General features: G+C 50.4%; 1 protein-coding gene across 3 annotated transcripts in view; it reads right to left on the bottom strand.

The window, feature by feature from the left end:
* Positions 1 to 22,498, bottom strand: part of NBEAL2 (neurobeachin like 2) — a 354,508-nt gene that overhangs the window by 187,061 nt on the left and 144,949 nt on the right. For all 3 annotated transcript variants that reach the window (XM_060247903.1, XM_060247901.1, XM_060247900.1), the window contains exon 2: positions 20,203 to 20,291. In XM_060247903.1, the coding sequence (XP_060103886.1) occupies positions 20,203 to 20,291 (89 nt within the window). The remainder of the gene's footprint in view (positions 1 to 20,202; positions 20,292 to 22,498) is intronic.

The raw sequence follows: 22,498 nt of genomic DNA on the forward strand, positions 1-22,498 counted from the left end.
CCCCTTCTGTTTTCCTTCCTTCCCTCCCTCCCTTGCAGCTCTCAAACATCTGACATTCATGTCTTGCAGCTCTCAGACATGTGGCATTTAGTCTACGTGGCTCTTACATTAAGCGAGTTTGGCCACCTTTGCTCTCGAGTTTCTCAAATGGGAAAATGCAAAGGAGCTCAAATGAGAACCTCGCTCTGTAGCCAGGAGGCAACTTGGCCTAGCAGACTTGGCCCTTGGACAGAGATGGCGCACAGATAAAGCAAGAGAGGCTGGCCTCCTCCTTGAAGCAAGGGCAAGAAGCAAATCTATTTAATAGAATAATGGGGTCTCCCATAGTGTGTTCAATTCGGGACGCTGCAGTTCCAGAGAACAATGAGAGAACATGTGAAACTGCCTTACGCTGAATCAGACCCTTGGTCTGCTAACGGCAATATCAAAGGTGGCCAAACTTGCTTAACGGAAGAAGAAGAAGAAGAAGAAGAAGAAGAAGAAGAAGAAGAAGAAGAAGAAGAAGAAGAAGAAGAAGAAGAAGAAGAAGAAGAAGAAGAAGAAGAAGAAGAAGAAGAAGAAGAAGAAGAAGAAGAAGAAGAAGAAGAAGAAGAAGAAGAAAAAATTGGATTTATATTCCGCCCTCCACTCCGAATCTCGGAGTCTCAGAGCGGCTCACAGTCTCCTTTACCCTCCCATCCTTACTACAGACCCTCTGTGAGGTAGGTGGGGCTCAGAGAGCTCTCACAGGAGCTGCCCTTTCAAGGACAATTCTGCAAGATCTATAGCTAACCCAAGGCCATTCCAGCAGTTGCAAGTAAAGGGGTGGGGAATCAAACCCGGTTCTCCCAGATAAGAGCATGCGCACTTATCCACTACACCCAACTGGCTCTCTATTAGAGCTATGGCTGACCCAAGGCCATCTCAGCAGCTGCAAGGGGAGGAGTGGGGAATCAAACCCGGTTCTCCCAGATAAGAGACCATGCACTTAACCACTACACCAAACTGGCTCTCTATTAGAGCTATGGCTGACCCAAGGCCATTCCAGCAGCTGCAAGTGGAGGAGTGGGGAATCAAACCCGGTCCTCCCAGATAAGAGTCCACGCACTTAACCACTACACCCAACTGGCTCTCTATTATAGCTATCGCTGACCCAAGGCCATTCCAGCAGGTGTAAGTGGAGGAGTGGGGAATCAAACCCGGTTCTCCCAAATAAGAGTCCACAGACTTAACCACAAGAGGAAACAGAATAGTAAAATTAACAAACTGAGCAAACCTTTGATATGGGGAGCATGAGAAACCAATAAAACAGTAACATGTCAAAATGTAAGAATGTCTGCTACTCGCTCTATGGTTGTAAGCCTGGCCCAAAATGAGGTTTGCTCAATTTGTTCATTTTAGTATTCTGTCACTGGATTTTAAATGTGTACCATTTGGCATTCTAAACCGCTGCCCACCAGCTGTATGTTGCGCTGCTCACTGTACTGCTTCCTCGTTTGATGAAGTGTGCTTGGAGCACACGAAAGCTTACCTTCTGAATAAAACTTTGTTGGTCTTAAAGGTGCCAAAGGACTCCTGCTTTGTTCTACAAATTCATGTCAGTTACAGGTAGCGATGGAGAACTTATGAAAATTTCGAAGACTTCTCTGTTATGGCCCCCACCTTGTGGAATGGCCAGCCCCTGGTAATCTGGAAGGGTCCTGCTCTCCTAGCTTTCCACAAACTATGAAAAACGAAACTATTCAAGAGGGGTTTTTTAATACAGGCAACAGAGGTTGCATTGTCCAAAACGATTTGCAAAGCGACTAGGACAAGTTATTAGGGACTGTGATTGATACTATTGTAAGAACATAAGAGAAGCCCTGTTGGATCAGGCCAACAGCCCATCTAGTCCAACACTCTGTGTCACGTAAGAACATAAGAGAAGCCCTGTTGGATCAGGCCAATGGCCCATCCAGTCCAGCACTCTCTGTCACATAAGAACATAAGAGAAGCCCTGTTGGATCAGGCCAACGGATCATCTAGTCCAACACTCTGTGTCACATAAGAACATAAGAGAAGCCCTGTTGGATCAGGCCAGTGGCCCATCCAGTCCAACACTCTGTGTCGTATAAGAACATAAGAGAAGCCCTGTTGGATCAGGCCAATGGACCATCTAGTCCAACACTCTGTGTCACATAAGAACATAAGAGAAGCCCTGTTGGATCAGGCCAATGGCCCATCTAGTCCAACACTCTGTGTCACATAAGAATATAAGAGAAGCCATGTTGGATCAGACCAATGGCCCATCCAGTCCAACACTCTGTGTCACATAAGAACAGAAGAGAAGCCCTGTAGGATCAGGCCAGTGGCCCATCCAGTCCAACACTCTGTGTCACTTAAGAACATAAAAGAAGCCCTGTTGGATCAGGCCAATGGCCCATTCAGTCCAGCACGCTGTGTCACATAAGAACATAAGAGAAGCCATATTGAATCAGGCCAATGGCCCATTCAGTCCAGCACTCTGTGTCACATAAGAACATAAGAGAAGCCATGTTGGATCAGGCCAACGGCCCATTCAGTCCAACACTCTGTGTCACATAAGAACATAAGAGAAGCCATGTTGGATCAGGCCAACGGCCCATTCAGTCCAACACTCTGTGTCACACAGGGGCCCCCCCAAAAAACCCCACCCAAGTGCCATCAGGAGATTCACAAGTGGGTCTAGAAGCCCTTCCACTTTGCCCCTCCCCCCCAAGCACCAAGAATACAGAGTATCACTGCCCCAGACAGTTCCAGTAATATACTGTGGCTAATAGCCACTGATGGACCTCTGCTCCATATTTTGAAGCTGGCTATGCTTGCAGCCGTCACCACCTCCTGTGGCAGTTTATTCCACATGTTAATCACCCTTTGGATTACGAAGTACTTCCTTTTATCTGTTCTAACCCGGCTACTCAGCAATTTCATTGGGTGTCCACGAGTTCTTGTATTGTGCAAAAGGGAGAAAAGTACTTCTTTGTGTATAACCTGCTGTAATTTATATCCTACTGTGTAATTTCGCATCATTTAATATGTCATGGTAATACTTATTCTATGCTTTGTTTTTTTTTGTTTTTGTTTTAAATTTCTGGTTGGTTCTACAACTCAGATCCTATACCACTGTTAATTAAATGTCCCCTCCTTTTGATCGTATTTGTCTCACTCTACATAATCCGCCTTGAGTCCCATTGTGAAAAACAGACTATAAATAACAGAAAGGAAATAAAATCAAAACCAGCGGGCGAGCATTTTGATCTTCAGTTCTGATAACTCCACCTCAGAGTCACTCTTCTCTCGCAGAAGAACTTCAAAGGGGGAATGCAATGGGAAATTGCTGGATTAACATTCATCGGGAAGTTTAACGCTGTTTCTCAGCCAGGTTTTTAACCTTTCATGGCTAGCTCGCTACAGGTGCTAAGAAATTGCCTTTCCCCACCCTACACCAATGTTAATCACTTCAGCTATACCTCTGTGGTTTCCTGTTGTTTATCTGCCTCTTCATCCTGCGCTAGATTTTACATCTGGGGTGCAGCCACACCTCACATTAAAAGCGGGTGTGTAGCGCTCCAATTTGAACCGCTGAATATTGATTCGATGCAGGGCCATTCAGACGAGCATCCAAGAATGCGACTCATTCTGTTGTTGAGCGATCACACATCCAAAACTATCACACTCTTTTCTTGGAGCATGCGTGATCAGATGTTGATTTCTGGGAGGGGGGGGTCCATTGAACATGCGCCCAACTGTTTGGAGGTGGGAAATCAAACGCTGCTTCAGAGGCAGGGGGGAAGGGGGAAAATTTCCGGAATTAACATTGCGGGTTCAAACCAGGGAACTGCCAGGAATTAATTTCCTAGAAATTGGAAGTGACAATGATATCTGGAAATCCTCCACATTGAAAAAAGATTTTTTTTCCTGTTCTGAAGAGTGGGATAACATTCCCCTCCCCTCCTCCGATCCTGGGGAGGGACGGTGGCTCAGTGGTAGAGCATCTGCTTGGGAAGCAGAAGGTCCCAGGTTCAATCCCTGGCATCTCCAAAAAAGGGTCCAGGCAAGTAGGCGTGAAAAACCTCAGCTTGAGACCCTGGAGAGCCATGAATGGGACTGTGGCTCAGTGGTAGAGCATCTGCTTGGGAAGCAGAAGGTCCCAGGTTCAATCCCTGGCATCTCCAAAAAAGGGTCCAGGCAAATAGGTGTGAAAAATCTCAGCTTGAGACCTTGGAGAGCTGCTGCCAGTCTGAGAAGATAATACTGACTTTGATGGAACGAGGGTCTCATTCAGTATAAGGCAGCTTAATATGTTCATATGATTGGAGAAGCAGAAACATCACCTCAGATTCCCGGATGATCTGGCAATGCACATGTCTGCTGGGACTTTAAAAAAAAAAAAAAAAGGTGGGAGGGGCGGTAAACATCCCAAGGGGCAGTATCGCGCGTGAGCTGTCCAAACAGGAAAAAGCCGATCTTGTGCCGGACTTTCTGCGCTGTCAAATTAATGCAGCACTGATCCACAGCAAGTTGGAATGACCCTGGATGACACTCGATTGCCAGATGTGGATGTCTGACCGAACACATTTAATCCGTCAGCGAGACGGAGCTGTGTCGCCACTAATGGTACGGCTGGCTGCACCCCAGAACTGCCTAACAACACGAAGAAGATATTGGATTTATATCCCGCCCTCCATTCCGAAGAGTCTCAGAGCGGCTCACAATCTCCTTTACCTCCCCCCCCCACAACAGATACCCTGAGAGGTAGATGGAGATATTGGATTTATATCCCGCCCTCCACTCCAAAGAGTCTCAGAGCGGCTCACAATCTCTTCTACCTTCCTCCCCCCCTCTCCCCACAACAGACACCCTGTAAGGTAGATGGAGATATTGGATTTATATCCCGCCCTCCACTCCGAAGAGTCTCAGAGCGGCTCACAATCTCCTTTCCCTTCCTCCCCCACAAAAGACACCCTGTGAGGTGGGTGGGGCTGGAGAGGGCTCTCACAGCAACTGCCCTTTCAAGGACAACCTGTGACAGGGCTATGGCTGACCCAAGACCATTCCAGCAGGTGCGAGTGGAGGAGTGGGGAATCAAACCCGGTTCGCCCAGATAAGAGTCCGCACACTTAACCACTACACCAAACAGTCAGAAGCATCTAACACCCATGCCGAGTGAACTGATTACTCTCTGGGCTGGGACTTTTCCCAAACTAGCCTCTTTCTGTAACATTCCCTGTGCCTTTCTTGTGAAAATAAGGAGAGCCCTGCTGGATTAGACCAGTGGTCCAGCAAGTCCAGCATCCTGTCTCGCACAATTCCTCTGCAGGGCTATCAACAGGGCGTAGAGGCCAAGACCTTTCCCTGATGTTGCCTCCTGGAATTTGGGATTCAGAGGTTGACGGCCTCTGAGTGCGAACGTTCTGTTTAGTAATCACGGCTAGCAGCCACTGGTAGACCTATCTTCCATCGATCGATATCATCCCCTTTTAAAGCTGTCCCTGCTTGTGGCCATGACGGCATACTCTGGCAGCAAATCCTAAACTTTAATCACTCTCGGTGTAAAATAGAAGAAGATATTGGATTTATATCCCGGCCTCCACTCCGAAGAGTCTCAGAGCGGCTCACAATCTCCTTTCCCTTCCTCCCCCACAACAGACAACCTGTGAGGTAGATGAAGATATTGGATTTATATCCCGCCCTCCACTCCGAAGAGTCTCAGAGCGGCTCACAATCTCCTTTACCTTCCTCCCCCACAACAGACAACCTGTGAGGTAGATGAAGATATTGGATTTATATCCCACCCTCCACTCCGAAGAATCTCAGAGCAGCTCACAATCTCCTTTACCTTCCTCCCCCACAACAGACAACCTGTGAGGTAGATGAAGAAACTGGATTTATATCCCACCCTCCACTCCGAAGAGTCTCAGAGCAGCTCACAATCTCCTTTTCCTTCCTCAGCCCACAACAGACACCCTGTGAGGTTGATGAAGATATTGGATTTATATCCCGCCCTCCACTCCATAGAGTCTGAGGGGCTCACAATCTCCTTTACCTTCCTCCCCCACAACAGACACCCTGTGAGGTAGATAAAGATACTGGATTTATATCCCGCCCTCCACGCCGAAGAGTCTCAGAGCGGCTCACAATCTCCTTTCCCTTCCTCCCCAACAGACACCATGTGAGGTAGATGAAGAAACTGGATATATATCCCGCCCTCCACTCCGAAGAGTCTCAGAGGGACTCACAATCTCCTTTTCCTTCCTCCCCCACAACAGACACCCTGTGAGGTAGATGAAGATATTGGATTTATAGCCCGCCCTCCACTCCATAGAGTCTGAGGGGCTCACAATCTCCTTTACCTTCCTCCCCCACAACAGACACCCTGTGAGGTAGATAAAGATACTGGATTTATATCCTGCCCTCCACTCCAAAGAGTCTCAGAGGGGCTCACAATCTCCTTTCCCTTCTCCCCCCCCCACAACAGACACCCTGTGAGGTAGATGAAGATATTGGATTTATATCCCGCCCTCCACTCCGAAGAGTCTCAGAGCGGCTCACAATCTCCTTTACCTTCCTCCCCCACAACAGACCCCCTGTGAGATGGGTGGGGCTGAGAGGGCTCTCACGGCAGCTGCCCTTTCAAGGACAACCTCTGCCAGAGCTCTGGCTGACCCAAAGCCATGCCAGCAGGTGCAAGTGGAGAAGGGGGGAATCAAACCCGGTTCTCCCAGATAAGAGTCCGCACACTTAACCACTACACCAAACTGACTCTCCAAGTAGTATTTCCTTTTGTCCATCCTGACCCTACTGCTAGGCTTCTCAATCCTCAGGTCCCAGTGGGGGTTCTCCCGCTTTCCCAGGGTCCTTCCCACCCCCAGTCAGTTAGCCGGTGGCAGGGGGGGGAAGCCCCCCCCCCAGCCACCATGTGGCTTTCCACCTCCAGACTCCTCTTGGAAAGGCTTCCTCTTGGGATGGGGTGTCTGTGTCTTTAAGGCTGAAGGGGGGCGGGGGAGAGCAGGCAGAACAGCGTGGCTGCTCCCAGGGGCTGTGAAAGCAGCTTAGACCCTCCGTTGGTTGCACAATCTTTTCAGAGGTCCTTTGCATAGGAAAGGTAAGCTTGAACCTTTGGTTGTTCTGTGTGAATTTGAAGAAGTTGGAAGCTCAGCAACTCGTGAGTGGAGATGCCAATCCCCAGGCAGGAGCAGGCCCTCCCCCGCTTCAGAGTCATCAGAAACGTGCAGGGGGGGAGGGAAATCTCTGCTGGGCTCTTCATTAGTCCCTACGAAGATCGATTCCCATAGGGTATAATGGAGAATTGATCTGGGGGTATCTGAAGAAGAAGATGAAGATATTGGATTTATATCCCACCTTCCACTCCGAAGAGTCTCAGATGGGCTCACAATCTCCTTTACCTTCCTCCCCCACAACAGACACCCTGTGAGGTAGATGAAGAAGATATTGGATTTATATCCCGCCCTCCACGCTGAAGAGTCTCAGAGCGGCTCACAATCTCCTTTCCCTTCCTCCCCAACAGACACCATGTGAGGTAGATGAAGATATTGGATTTATATCCCGCCCTCCACTCCGAAGAGTCTCAGAGCGGCTCACAATCTCCTTTCCCTTCCTCCCCCACAACAGACACCCTGTGAGGTGGATGGGGCTGAGAGGGCTCTCACAGCAGCTGCCTTTTCAAGGACAACCTCTGACAGAGCTATGGCTAACCCAAGGCCATGCCAGCAGGTGCAAGTGGAGGAGTGGGGAGTCAAACCCGGTTCTCCCAGATAAAAGGCCGTGCACTTAACCACTACACCAAACTGGCTCTCCAACTCTCCAAATGGCTCCGGGGGGGGGGGGGCTGTTTTTTGAGGTAGAGGCACCGAATTTTCAGCATAGCATCTGATGTCGCTCCTGATCCAACAGGGCCTGATCCAACATGGCTTCTCTTATGCCCTTTTTGGGCAAAATCAACAACTGCCTATACACACGCACCCCCTCCCCCCATTGTGGAATTGCCTGCCTGATGAGGTCAAGAAAACCGTCATTCTCCTGGCTCTCTGCTAAACGGAATGATCCAAAGGGGTTTTTCTACACAGGTCATAAGGCCGTACCTGTTACAAAAGGCTCTACAGAATCATTGGGCTCTGTGGTCTGTACTACTGCGCATAGTTTCCTGTCAGTTGGACCCCATTGCATAACTTTGCATCATCTAATTAACTCATAAGTCCACACTTGCGCTCCACTTCCGTTCTGTTTTTAGACCTCTGGCTGGTTCTGCAACTCAAGTCCTATTGCAAAGTTTGTTGTTACCTTTATTGCTTTTCTCCCTTTCTCACAATACAGGAACCAGTGGACGCTCGATGAAATCGCTGAGCCGTCCGGTTAGAACGGATAAAAGGAAGTCCTTCTTCACCCAAAGGGGGATTAACGAAGCGACTGGCAATCGCAGTCTGCCTCCAAGAACAGTGCAAGGGCAACGCTCGCTTGGCCTGACGTCTAGTCCTTGCTCCTCCAGGCTCACTCTATGGTATCGAGTCGTTATCGCATTTTCTCATAAGCCCCCCAAGAAGAAAGAATGCAGCCTTGCCTAGTCTCCAGGGGACACCGTTTGCAAGACGTCCACCCCGGCGCCAGTTTGGTGTAGCGGTTAATTGCACAGACTCTTATCTGGGACAACTGGATTTGATTCCTCACTCCTCCACATGCACTTGCTGGAGTGACCTTGGGTCAGTCATAACTCTGTCAGAGCCGTTCCTCTCAAGAGGAAGAGGATAAGATGCTAGATGGCCATCTGACAGCAATGAAGATCCTGTGAATTTAGGGGGGAGGTGTTTGTGAGTTTCCTGCATTGTGCAGGGGGTTTGACTAGATGACCCTGGAGGTCCCCTCCAACTCTAGGATTCTACATTCCCACAGGCTTCCTCGGGAGGTGGTGGGCTCTCCTTCCTTGGAGGTTTTTAAGCAGAGGCTAGATGGCCATCTGACAGCAATGAGGATCCTGTGAATTTAGGGGGAGGTGTTTGTGAGTTTCCTGCGTTGTGCAGGGGGTTGGACTAGATGACCCTGGAGGTCCCTTCCAACTCTAGGATTCTATGATAAAAGGAAGCCCTTCTTCACCCAAAGGGTGATTAACACATGGAATTCACTGCCACAGGAGGTGGTGGCTGCAGGGCCGGCTCCCCTGCTAGGCAAACTAATCAGTTGCCTAGGGCGGAAAATCGGCCTTTCCCAGCAACTGCCTAGTTCGCCCCCCACGCCTCTTCCTCCTCCCTCCCTTCCCCACTGCATGTTAATTTCAAAGCCCCCCCCCCCCAGCGACTAGAAAAACCGTACCGTGGGACCGTGCTCCCAGTCTGTCAGGAGCGGCGTCTTGAAAGGGCGGTCCCGCGGCTGCTGAGCTGACTCCTCTCAATCTAGGAAGTGGGGAGGGGAGGAATCGGCAGCCACGGGAATGCCCTTTCAGGACACCGCTCCTGACAGACTGGGAGCGCAACCCCACAGCGCGGTTTTTCCAGTCGCTGGGGGCGGGGGGTGGCTTTGAAATTAACATGCAGTGGGGAAGGGAGGGAGGAGAAGAGGAGGGGGCTTGTCATGGGCCTTGACGAGGAGGAGCTGGAAGGGTTAAGAGACCTGGAAGAGTTGCCAGCCAGTTCCTCAGCTGAACAAACAGCAGCTGGCCCATCAATCACTCGCCAGGCACCAGTGTCAGCTGTTGAGGATCAATCCCCTCTGAGCTCTCCTCCTCCCATCTCCAGAGTGCGAAGCAGGCTCCGGAAAGAACTTTCAGAGTGAAGACATGAGGCACGCCGAGGCTTCAGATCTCTCAGCCCTGAGTTCTAGCAGAGTCGCTGCCACCCATGGAGCAGGCTGATTGAGACTCCCATATAGCTCCCACCCAGGACCTGGCAACCTTGTGGAAGCAACAAGTCTATTCTCTGGTTTGCATCCACGCTCCTTCCTGATCCTGACCTGCTTGATTTCCTTGGCACCCTGACCTTTTGGCTTTTGGACATTGACTTCTGATTCCGCTTTGTGATTCTGCATTGGTGACTTGGCCCGTGCATGACTTCCTGGATTGGACTGGCTTTGGACTCCTGCCTGCCTGCACCCTGAGAACGTGACAGGGCTTTAGATACCTGGACTGTGGAACTAGAGCCCATTCCGGCTTTGAAATTAACATGCTGTGGGGAAGGGAGGGAGGAGGTGGTGCGGGGGGAGGGGGGCCACGGAGTGGGGGTGGTGGTGGTGCCAGGCAGCTAGTTGGCCTAGGGCGCCATGGGGTGTCAGGTTGCCTCTGGGTGGCTGCAAGCATAGACAGCTTCAAGAGGGGATTGGATAATCATATGGAGCAGAGGTCCATCAGTGGCTATTAGCTACAGGATATTGTTGGAACTCTCTGTCTGGGGAAGTGATGCTCTGTATTCTTGTTGCTTGGGGGGGCACAGAGGGCTTCTAGACCCACTGGTGGACCTCATGATGGCACTTGGGGTTTTGTGGCCCCTGTGTGACACCGAGTGTTGGACTGGATGGGCCATTGGCCTCATTCAACATGGCTTCCCTTATGTTCTTATGTGACGCAGAGTGTTGGACTGGATGGGCCCCTGGCCTGATCCAACATGGCTTCTCTTATGTTCTTATGTGACACAGAGTGTTGGACTGGATGGGCCATTGGCCTCATTCAACATGGCTTCTCTTATGTTCTTATGTGACGCAGAGTGTTGGACTCGATGGGCAACTGGCCTGATCCAACATGGCTTCTCTTATGTTCTTATGTGACACAGTGTTGGACTGGATGGGCCATTGGCCTGATCCAACAGGGCTTCTCTTATGTTCTTATGTGACACAGAGAGTTGGACTGGAGGGGCCACTGGCCTGATCCAACATGGCTTCTCTTATGTTCTTACGTGACACAGAGTGTTGGACTGGATGGGCCACTGGCCTGATCCAACATGGCTTCTGTTATGTTCTTATGTGACACAGAGTGTTGGACTGGATGGGCCACTAGCCTGATCCAAAATGGCTTCTCTTATGTTCTTCTGTCTGGGGCAGTGGTGCTCTACTCATGGTGCTTGGAAGGGGGGCACAGTGGGAGGGCTTTTGGTGTCCTGGCCCCACTGATGGACCTCCTGATGGCACCTGGGTTTTTTTGGCCACTGTGTGACCCAGAGTGTTGGACTGGATGGGCCATTGGCCTGATCCAACATGGCTTCTCTTATGTTATGTCTGGGGCAGTGATGCTCTGTCTTCTTGCTGCTTGGTGGGGAACAGTGGGAGGGCTTATAGTGTCCTGGCCCAACTGATGGACCTCCTGGTTTTTTTGGCCAATGTGTGACACAGAGTGTTGGACTGGAGGGGCCACTGGCCTGATCCAACATGGCTTCTCTTATGTTCTAATTCCAGAATTTAAGCAAAGCTGGATGAACACGAGCTCTGATTGAGAGAAAGCCCAGTTCCGCCCTCATCAGGGCTGCAGGGGTTCCCTTGGGTAGAGCAAGAAGTCTTCTCATGAATAGATTTTATATTGGTTCCAGTCTGGAGATAATGACCGATTTCACCCTCACCCTCACGCCACTCTCACGTCCGTCTTCTCAGCGCAGTGTCCGCCTGATTTCCCACCATTTGTACCAACGCTGCAGCAACCATCACGGTTCATAGAGTCATAGAATCCTAGAGTTGGAAGGGATCTCCAGGGTCATCTAGTCCAACCCCCCTGCACAATGCAGGAAACTCACAAAAACCTCCCTGTAAATTCACAGGATCTTCATCGCTGTCAGATGGCCATCTAGCCTCTGATTCAAAACCTCCAAGGAAGGAGAGCCCACCACCTTCCGAGGAAGCCTCTGGGAACTTCGAATCATAGAGTTGGAAGGGTCCTCTATGGTCATCTAGTCCAACCCACTGCACAACGCAGGAAACTCACAAACACCTCCCCCTAAATTCACAGGATCTGCATTGCTGTCAGATGGCCGTCTAGCCTCTGCTTAAAAACCTCCAAGGAAGGAGAACCCACCACCTCCCGAGGAGGAAGCCTGTTCCACTGAGGAATCACTCTTAACAGTCAGGAAATTCTTCCCAATGTTGAGCCAGAAACTCTTTTGATTTAATCTCAATCCATTGGTTCTGGTCCTACCTTCCAGGGCCATAGAAAACAATTCCAAACCATCCTCTAGATGACAGCCCTTTAAAGACTTGAAGATGGTGATCCTATCACCTCTCAGCCGCCTCCTCTCCAGGCTAAACATGCCCAGCTCCTTCAACCTTTCCTCATAGGACTTGGTCTCCAGACCCCTCACCATCTTCGTCGCCCTCCTCTGGACCCGTTCCAGCTTGTCTAGATCCTTCTTAAATTGTGGTGCCCAAAACTGAACACAAGACTCCAGGTTTTTTCACGCAGCAAAACGCTAAAAACCAGTTTCCATTTGCTGTGTGAAAACCGCAATGTTTGCTGCAGCCCCAATGCAAATAAAGGGAAATCGGGAGGACGCCGTGCTGAGAAGACAGACGTGAGACATTTCGCATAAGGTGAGTGCGAAATCGGCCAATATGTTCCTTCCCATATCCAGACTTCTATGCTGCAAAGAAGAAGATATTGGATTTATATCCCGCCCTCCACTCCGAAGAGTCTCAGAGCGGCTCACAATCTCCTTTCCCTTCCTCTCCCACAACAGACACCCTGTGGGGTAGATGAAGATACTGGATTTATATCCCGCCCTCCACTCCGAAGAGTCTCAGAGGGGCTCACAATCTCCTTTACCTTCCTCCCCACCCCCCACAGCAGACATCCTGTGAGGTAGATGAAGATATTGGATTTATATCCTGACCTCCACTCCGAAGAGTCTCAGAGCGGCTCACAATCTCCTTTACCTTCCTCCCCCACAACAGACACCCTGTGAGGTAGATGAAGATATTGGATTTATATCCCTCCCTCCACTCTGAAGAGTCTCAGAGCGGCACACAATCTCCTTTACCTTCCTCCCCCACAACAGACACCCTGTGAGGTAGATGAAGATATTGGATTTATATCCCGCCCTCCACTCCGGAGAGTCTCAGAGCGGCTCACAATCTCCTTTCCCTTCCTCCCCCACAACAGACACCCTGTGAGGTAGATGAAGATATTGGATTTATATCCCTCCCTCCACTCCGAAGAGTCTCAGAGGGGCTCACAATCTCCTTTCCCTTCCTCCCCCACAACAGACACCCCGTGACGTAGATGAAGATATTGGATTTATATCCCGCCCTCCGCTCTGAAGAGTCTCAGAGCGGCTCACAATCTCCTTTACCTTCCTCCACCACAACAAACACCCTGTGAGGTAGATGAAGATATTGGATTTATATCCCGCCCTCCACTCAGAAGAGTCTGAGCGGCTCACAATCTCCTTTCCCTTCCTCCCCCACAACAGACACCCTGTGAGGCAAATGAAGAGATTGGATTCATATCCCGCCCTCCACTCCGAAGAGTCTCAGAGCGGCTCACAATCTCCTTTCCCTTCCTCCCCCACAACAGACCCCCTGTGAGGTGGGTAGGGCTGGAGAGGGCTCTCACAGCTGCTGCCCTTACAAGGACAACCTCTGCCAGAGCTATGGCTGACCCAAGGCCATGCTAGCAGGTGCAAGTGGAGGAGTGGGAAATCAAACCTGGTTCTCCCAGATAAAAGTCCATGAACTTGACCACTACACCAAACTGGCTCTCTAGTAGAGCTATGGCTGACCCAAGGCCATTCGAGCAGGTGCAAGTGGAGGAGTGGGGAATCAAACCCGGTTCTCCCAGATAAGAGCCAACACACTTAATCACTACACCAAACTGGCTCTCTATTAGAGCTATGGCTGACCCAAGGCCATTCGAGCAGGTGCAAGTGGAGGAGTGGGAAATCAAACCCGGTTCTCCCAGATAAGAGCCAACACACTTAATCACTACACCAAACTGGCTCTCTATTAGAGCTCTGGCTGACCCAAGGCCATTCCAGCAGGTGCAAGTGGAGGAGTGGGGAATCAAACCCGGTTCTCCCAGATAAGAGTCCACACACTTACTGCCTTACTTATAAATAGTTTTATCGCTGGACCTACAAGAACGTTCCAACACGGACTCGCTGTGTTGTCATCCGCCTTGAGTCCCAGCGATAAAAGCAGGCTAGAAATAACATAAATCAAAATAAGACGCCTCAGGTCTTTTTCTGCGTTCAAACAAAGAACATGGCCGAAGAGGGGCTAGCATCAAGCAAACCCTCAAGATGTCCCGAAGAAGCGCTGAAGATTTAGGCAGAACTGGGAAGGGGAGCAGCAAGAAGCTGCCCCACAGATGGGATGGCCTCTTGCATCAGCCCTGCCGGTGTGGTAACAAGAGCGGTGTGGAAATCTATATTGCTTCAGTGCCCATTGCAGGCCGAGCACGCATAAGGAAGCTGGGGGTGGGGGGTGGGGAGGAAGGAGTTGGTGGGTGGGGGCGGAGGTAGCTGGCTTCCACATATGGTCCATGAGCGGTTTTCAGGTTCTCCTCACCCTGAGCATTTCTCACCTCTCCCCGAACAGAATTTTTAAGCATGTTGTCTGTAGACCAAGGGTGGCCAAACTCGCTTCATGTAAGAGCCACATAGAATAAATGTCAGATGTTTAAGAGCCACAAGGAAGGAAGGAAGGAAGGAAGGAAGGAAGGAAGGAAGGAAGGAAGGAAGGAAGGAAGGAAGGAAGGAAGGAAGGAAGGAAGGAAGGAAGGGAGGGAGGGAGGGAGGGAGGGAGGGAGAGAGGGGGAGAGAGAGAGGGGGAGAGGGGGAGGGAGGGAGGGAGGAAAAGTGATGAAGAGGAAGGGAAGAGAGGGGTTAAAAGAAAGCAACTTTAAATGTATTCTCCAAGCTGCCAGGTTCAAGAGCCACACAATGGCCGTTTTCGCACTCACGTTTTACTGGCGCCACGACCCTCCTGACGCCGGCGAATCTGCCTGGATTTCGCACCAGAAGCGCCGGCGCTCCCAGAAGCGCCGGCTACTTCCGTCGCTAAGCCAGCGCAAACGGAAATCGCAAAGATGCAGGAAAACGTTTGCGCTGGTTTAGCGACGGAAGTAGGCGGCGCTTCTGGGAGCGCCGGCGCTTCTGGTGCGAAATCCAGGCAGATTCGCCGGCGTCAGGAGGGTCGTGGCGCCAGTAAAACGTGAGTGCGAAAACACCCAATATGTGTGAAAGAGCCACCTGTGGCTCTTGAGCTACAGTTTGGCCACCGCTGCTGTAGACTGTAGAAGAGTCACTGCCAGATTTGGGTCATGCTAGTGGAACAGAACCAGCAGCCTTGTAGAAGTTTCGTCGCCTGGCGTCTCATTTGGGGCAAGTGCTCCAGAACCTTTAAATTTTTTGTGCTCTTTCTTTCTTACCCTCCCCCACCACAAAAAACCCAACAACCAACTTACTTCTGGGCTCCATTGTTCAACCCCCCCTGTGAGAATTTGGCTGAACTCTAAGATCTGATAAACTTTCTAATATTTCCCCCCCATAAAAATGGGAAAACAACCCAAACATATCAAGCACACAGATGGAAATTTCCCTCACGGCGCTGTGGCCACATAGGAGAAGGTCATTTAAAAAGTACGACGGAAATCAGGTTCTATGATGACAATTATCATTCAAGAAGCATTTTAAGGTAGATGCTGAGCTGATAGAATTTAGTGTACCTTCTGCTGATGTCGGGGTGTGCGGCAGATGCAAGTGAGTTGTGCTAATGAGCTCTGGCAGCTCTTTTTCTACGAGAAGACCCCTCCCCCCCGTCAAAGCGAGGTAGTTGGCAGAACAACAGCTTCAAATGGGGAGTGAGAGCCAGGCAAAGTTACCCTAAGCTGGGCTGAGCTGCCTGGGTGGGGATTAGCTGTGCATACCAGCTCAGAAAAGGAAAGATCCCCTGTGCAAGCACCAGTCGTTTCCGACTCTGGGGTGACGTTGCTTTCATAACATTTTCACGGCAGACTTTTTACAGGGTGGTTTGCCCTTGCCTTCCTCAGTCATCTACGCTTTCCCCGCAATGAGCTGGGGACTCCTTCGACCGACCTCGGAAGGATGGAAGGCTGAGTCAAACTGGAGCCGGCTACCTGAACCAGCTTCCGCTGGGATCGAACTCAGGTCATGAGCAGAGGGCTCCGACTGCAGTACTGCAGTTTTACAACTCTGCGCCACGGGGCTTTTGTGCAGGGGACTACCTTTACCTTTTTGGGAGCTTCTGTGAGTCACTGAAGAAAGAAGCAGTGAATCTCAAAAGCTCATAAAAGTCAAGGTAGTCCCCTGTGCAAGCACCAGTCGTTTCCGACTCTGGGGTGACGTTGCTTTCATAACGTTTTCACGGCAGACTTTTTACGGGGTGGTTTGCCATTGCCTTCCCCAGTCACCTACACTTTCCCCCCAGCAAGCTGGGGACTCATTTGACCCACCTCGGAAGACTGAGTCAACCTCAAGCCGGCTACCTGAAGACCCAGCTTCCACCAGAGATCGAATTCAGGTCATGAGCAGAGCTTAGTACTGCAGTACTGCAGCTTTAACACTCTGCGCCACAGGGCTCTTATACTAAATCAGACTTCATTACTAATATTTATTTAGAACAACGTTTAAGTCCAGGGGCATCTTTAAGACCAACAAAGTTTGATTCTGGGTATAAGCTTTCGTGAGCATGCGCATTTCTTCAGATACAGTGAAACAGACTTTGCCAACCATTACATATAGTTAGCGCAGGAGTGGCCAAACTGGCTTAACGTAAGAGCCACAAAGAATAAATGTCAGATGTTTGAGAGCTGCAAGACGGGGGGGGGGGAGAGATGAGGGAAGGGAGAGAGGTAGCAAGAAAGCAACTTTAACTTTAAATATCTTCTCCAAGCCACCAGCTCGCTTGGCTTACAGAAGTGATTTAAAGAGATAAATGCCTTCTTCAAGCCAGCAGACGGGGGGGTGGGGGGTGGGGGGTGAGGAACTGGAGAGCCACACAATATGTGTGAAAGAGCCACGTGGGGCTCCTGGGCCACAGTTTGGCCACTCCTGAGTTAAAGGGGGGGATTTAATTGCCAGAAAGGGCTAATTGGAGTCAAGGTGCATAAGTAATTGAGCTATAAGTATAGCTAAGGTTGGTTTAAAACAGCTGGTAAGACTTGTGAATAGCAGCAAATTAAAATACATCCAGTGCGCCTGGACTCAAACTCAGTTCTCACATCTGTCTGTTAACTCTTTTATTACATTAAGAAGGGTGCATCTTTGAAGAAGTGTGCTTGCACACGAAAGCATATACCCAGAATAAAGATTTGTCGGTCTTAAAGACGCCACGGGACTCAAGCTGTGTTCTGTTACTTCAGACCAAGAAGGCTACTCATCTGAATTGGTTTTTATTTAGTTAAAGGTAAAGGTAGTCCCCTGTGCAAACACCAGTCATTTTTAATAATAATAATAATCATCATCTTTTATTTATATCCCGCCCTCCCCGCCGAGGCAGGCTCAGGGCGGCTCACAAGACATGGCGTGTCCCATGATTATAATAATACAATTCATATAATAAAATGCAATTAATAAATACGGTTAAAAGACAGTTACATAAATGTTTAAAAAACCACAATAATTAGAGGTGCTACATTTCAGTGAGATATATATCCAGATGGCCAGATGTCACTTTCAGGGTTCCACCTTATAGGCGTGTTGAAACAGGACTGGTTAAAGTCCCGCAGGGCTCCCACTTCCTCCGGTAGCTGATTCCACCAGTGGGGAGCCATTACTGAGAAGGCCTGCTCCCTCGTTGCTTTCAGTTTGGCCTCCCTTGGTCCAGGGATTTTTAGGAGATTTTGGGAACTAGATCTCAGTGCTCTCTGGGGAACATATGGAGAGAGGCGGTCCCTAAGGTAGGCAGGTCCTCGGCCATATAGGGCTTTAAAGGTGATAACCAGCACCTTGTAGCAAACTCGGAACACAATTGGAAGCCAGTGCAGCTCCCTCAGCCCAGGCTGCACATGTTTCCACCGAGGTAGTCCCACTAACAGCCTGGCCACCGTGTTCTGCACTAGCTGCAGTTTCCGAGTTCGGCACAGGGGCAGCCCCATGTAGAGAGCATTACAGTAGTCTAATCTTGAGGTGACCGTTGCATGGATCTCTGTTGCCAGGTCGCTACGTTCCAGAAAGGGGAACGTAGCTCCCTTGACTCTGGGGTGACGTTGCTTTCACGTTTTCACGGCAGACTTTTTACGGGGTGGTTTGCCATTGCCTTCCCCAGCCATCTACGCTTTCCCCCCAGCAAGCTGGGGACTCCTTTGACCGACCTCGGAAGGATGGAAGGCTGAGTCAACCTGGAGCCAGCTACCTGAACCCAGCTTCAGTGGGATTGAACTCAGGTTGTGAGCAGAGGGCTCCGACTGCAGTACTGCAGCTTTACCACTCTGCACCACGGGGCTCTTGTTAAATTTTATTTAGTTACCAAATACATTTTCATCCCGCCTTTCCACCTGAGGAAGGTCCCCAAGGTGGCGAATGACAAATATTTAAACAACTAAAAATACACTTGACGTTATAAAATGATTCAATTAAAAACACAAAACAGTATGAGAAGGAGGATAAGTGACTGTTATTGAGGGCAGGCCAGCTAGGGATGCCAGCCTCCAGGTGGGACCTGGGGATCCCCCTGGAATTGCCCCCATATTGAGATGACAGATCAGTTTTCCTAGAGAGAGTGGTCAAAACTGACTTCTTCTGCTGGCAAAAGTGGAAATGGAAGAAAACGAGAAGCTCTTTCTCTCCCCCACAAAAGGCACTGAGCAGATGAGTCCTTTTTAAGGCGAGTTCCCCGATGTACCTCTAATTGAGTCCCTGGTCATGCACTGTGACCTGGCACTGATTGTGTCATTATGCCTTGAGACATAAAAACTCAAGAGAAGCCCTGTTGGATCAGGCCAGTGGCCCCTCCAGTCCAACACTCTGTGTCACATAAGAACACAAGAGAAGCCCTGTTGGATCAAGCCAATGGCCCATCCAGTCCAACACTCTGTGTCACATAAGAACATAAGAGAACCCCTGTTGGATCAGGCCAATAGCCCATCCAGTCCAACACTCTGGGACACACAGTGGCAAAAAAAAACCCCAGGGTGCCATCAGGAGGTCCATCAGTGGGGCCAGGACAGTAGAAGCTCTCCCACTGTTGCTCCTCCCAAGCACCAAGAATAGAGACCATCCCTGCCCCAGACATAAGAACATAAGAGGAGCCATGTTGGATCAGGCCAATGGCCCATCCAGTCAAACACTCTGTGTCACATAAGAACATATGAGAACCCATGTTGGATCAGGCCAATGGCCCATCCAGTCCAACACTCTGAGTCACATAAGACCATAAGAGAAGCCATGTTGGATCAGGCCAGTGGCCCATCCAGTCCAACACTCTGTGTCACATAAGAACATAAGAGAAGCCCTGTTGGATCAGGCCAGTGGCCCATCCAGTCCAACACACTGTGTCACACAGTGGCCAAAAAAAAACCTGGGTGCCATCAGGAGGTCCATCAAGTGGGGCCAGGATATTAGAAGCCCTCCCACTGCCCCCCCCCCCCCAAGCACCAAGAATACAAAGCATCACTGCCCCAGACATAAGAACATAAGAGAAGCCACGTTGGATCAGGCCAATGGCCCACCCAGTCCAACACTCTGTGTCACTTAAGAACATAAGAGAAGCCATGTTGAATCAGGCCAATGGCCCATCCAGTCCAACACTCTGTGTCACATAAGAACATAAGAGAAGCCCTGTTGATCAGGCCAATGGCCCATCCAGTCCAACACTCTGTGTCACATAAGAACATAAGAGAAGCCCTGTTGATCAGGCCAATGGCCCATCCAGTCCAACACTCTGTGTCACATAAGAAAAGCCCTGTTGGATCAGGCCAATGGCCCATCCAGTCCAACACTCTGTGTCGCACAGCGGCCAAAAAACCCCCAGGTGCCATCAGGAGGTCCACCAGTGGGGCCAGGACATTAGAAACCCTCCCACTGTTGCCCCTCTTCAAACGCCAAGAATACAGAGCATCACTGCCCCAGACATAGAGTTCCATCAGTATGCTGTGCGTAATGCACCATGCTATGCATAAAAAGCATGGACAAGCAGTCTGTTTCATACACAAAGACACTGAGTCTCATGTCTCCTGCCACCCCCTCCCACTGGGGCTAGCGTTCAATTCCACCAGGCATCCCCCACCCCGCCCACCTGGGCCAGCACAGCAGGAGAAACATTTACCTTCTTGGATCCAGTGAATTCACAGCGATGATCTTCTCGAAATTTGCGACAAAGGTTTCCAGCCATTGTTGCAGGTAGGACAAGTCTTTCTGGAAAGGGAAGGAACAAGAAGACGGTGAGAACGGGCAGCCTCACCAGCTAGCAAGCCCCCTCGCCCTCAAAGCTGTTCCCCAGCCGGGGGCACAATTATTCCAGAATGAACGTTTCCCCTGTGCTCGGTGTTCCAGTCCAGAGGTCTTCAACGTGGTGCCTGCCAAAAACTAGAAAGCGGGTGGGGTCAGCTGAGACGCCTGCCCAGTAACGCAACTGATTTGCCACGGAAAGAAGAAGATGACTGCAGATTTGTACCCCGCCCTTCTCTCTGAATCAGAGCCTCAGAGCGGCTGACAATCTCCTCTATCTCCTTCCCCCACCCTGTGAGGTGGATGGGGCTGAGAGAGCCCTCACAGTAGCTACCCTTTCAAGGACAGTTCTGGGAGAGCCAAGGTTGACCCAAGGCCATTCCAGCAGGTGCATGTGGAGGAGTGGGGAATCAAACCCGGTTCTCCCAGATAAGAGTCTGCACACTTAACCACTACACCAAAGTGGCTCTCTATTAGAGCTCTGGCTGACTCAAGGCCATCCCAGCAGGCGCAAGGGGAGGAGTGGGGAATCAAACCCGGTTCTCCCAGATAAGAGTCCACACACTTAACCACTACACCAAACTGGCTCTCTATTAGAGCTCTGGCTGACCCAAGGCCATCCCAGCAGGCGCAAGGGGAGGAGTGGGGAATCAAACCCGGTTCTCCCAGATAAGAGTCCGCACACTTAAGCACTACACCAAAGGTAACGGTACCTGTGCAAGCCCCAAATTGTTACTGACGCATGGGGTGACATCACATCACAACTTTTCCTTGTCAGACTTTTTTACGGGGGTGGTTTGCCATTGCCTTCCCCAGTCTGACCATGTGTGTACCTACGTAAGATTAGCAGAGGTATAAATTTTATAAAGGACACAGCCAAACGCAATTAAAGATTTTTTTCTAAAAATAAAGTCTTAAAATAAAACATGCTTAAAATATTAGCACTCGGTCTTAAAGGTGCTTTCTTGGCATCTCTCCTGTGCAATCCAAGAAACCAGGCAAAGGAAGCTGTGGCTCTTTCCTTCCTTCCTCCCTCAGGGCACCAGGAGGGAGAGGAATCTTAGCCAATAGAAGGGAGATAGGCTTGGCTCAGTAGCTCTCCTGTGCAATTGAGAGAGTCTGGCAAAGCAAGCTCTGCCTCCCCCCCTTAACTCCCCAAGGGAGGAGGCTCAGCCAATAGAGAAAATAGGAAGTTTGCCCTGTAGCTCCTGTGCAATTCAGCAAGCTTTGCAAAGCAAGCTGTGATGTAGGAGGAAGCAAGAGAGAGGGAGAAGGAAGCAGATGACAGCCAGTTGCTTGGGGGCCTGATAGGAGCTCTCCGGGGGCCTGATTCGGCCCCCGGGCTGCATGTTTGACACCCCTGACCTAGGTTACTAAGCTTCCCAGAGCAGTTATAAGCATTCCCTTTAAGCGTCTTCACAGAAAGGGTTGGGATACCTGCAGAATGCTACAACATGCACACTGGGGATTCTCTGACTCCCCCTTCCCATCTGGCAACCCGCCCGCCCCCCAATAATTCCTAAATTTCAGGGGGATATCCAATGTGATACAAGGGAAACAACAGAAAGGGAAGGAAGAAACCTTGGCAGCCCGCTTCTTGCGAGCAAAGGAGTCCTTTCTGTTCTCACGCATGGAACTCCTGGATCGCAGCCTAGATTCATTGCGGATGACATTTTTAGCCTGCCTCTTCGCAAACGAGGCTGGCAGATATCTGGCAGAGCTGTTCCCAAAAGAAGGAGGGCCCCGGGCGTTCCGTAATCCTGCCACAAGCTTGACAAAACACACTGGGGGAGCGGCATCCAGGCAGAGACGATTCTGGGAGGCTTTCTTGGGCGATGCGAACGCAGGGCCGGGCCTTCAGAGAGACAACGGACTAGCCACACGTCCGTTTCCTCTGCCCCTTCCTCGCCTGCAGCTCAGTGGCAGAGCCTCTGCTTGGCATGCAGGACGTCCCAGGTTCAATCCCCAGAGTCTCCAGTTCAAGGGCCAGGTAGCAGAGCTGCTGCTAGTCAGAGCAGACAATACTCTGTTTTGTAGAAAAACAGGTGATGGAGCTTATTCGCATAACTCGTAAGCATAGGATGCTGTCACTCCAGCCAAAAGCGATCCGACGCAAGAAAGGAAAGCCTCAGGCGAGCGAGGCCTGCTTGGACTGGCTAGAAATCCAGCCAGCA

This window comes from Heteronotia binoei, chromosome 10 (assembly GCF_032191835.1).
Source record: "Heteronotia binoei isolate CCM8104 ecotype False Entrance Well chromosome 10, APGP_CSIRO_Hbin_v1, whole genome shotgun sequence".
NCBI lineage: Eukaryota > Metazoa > Chordata > Lepidosauria > Squamata > Gekkonidae > Heteronotia > Heteronotia binoei.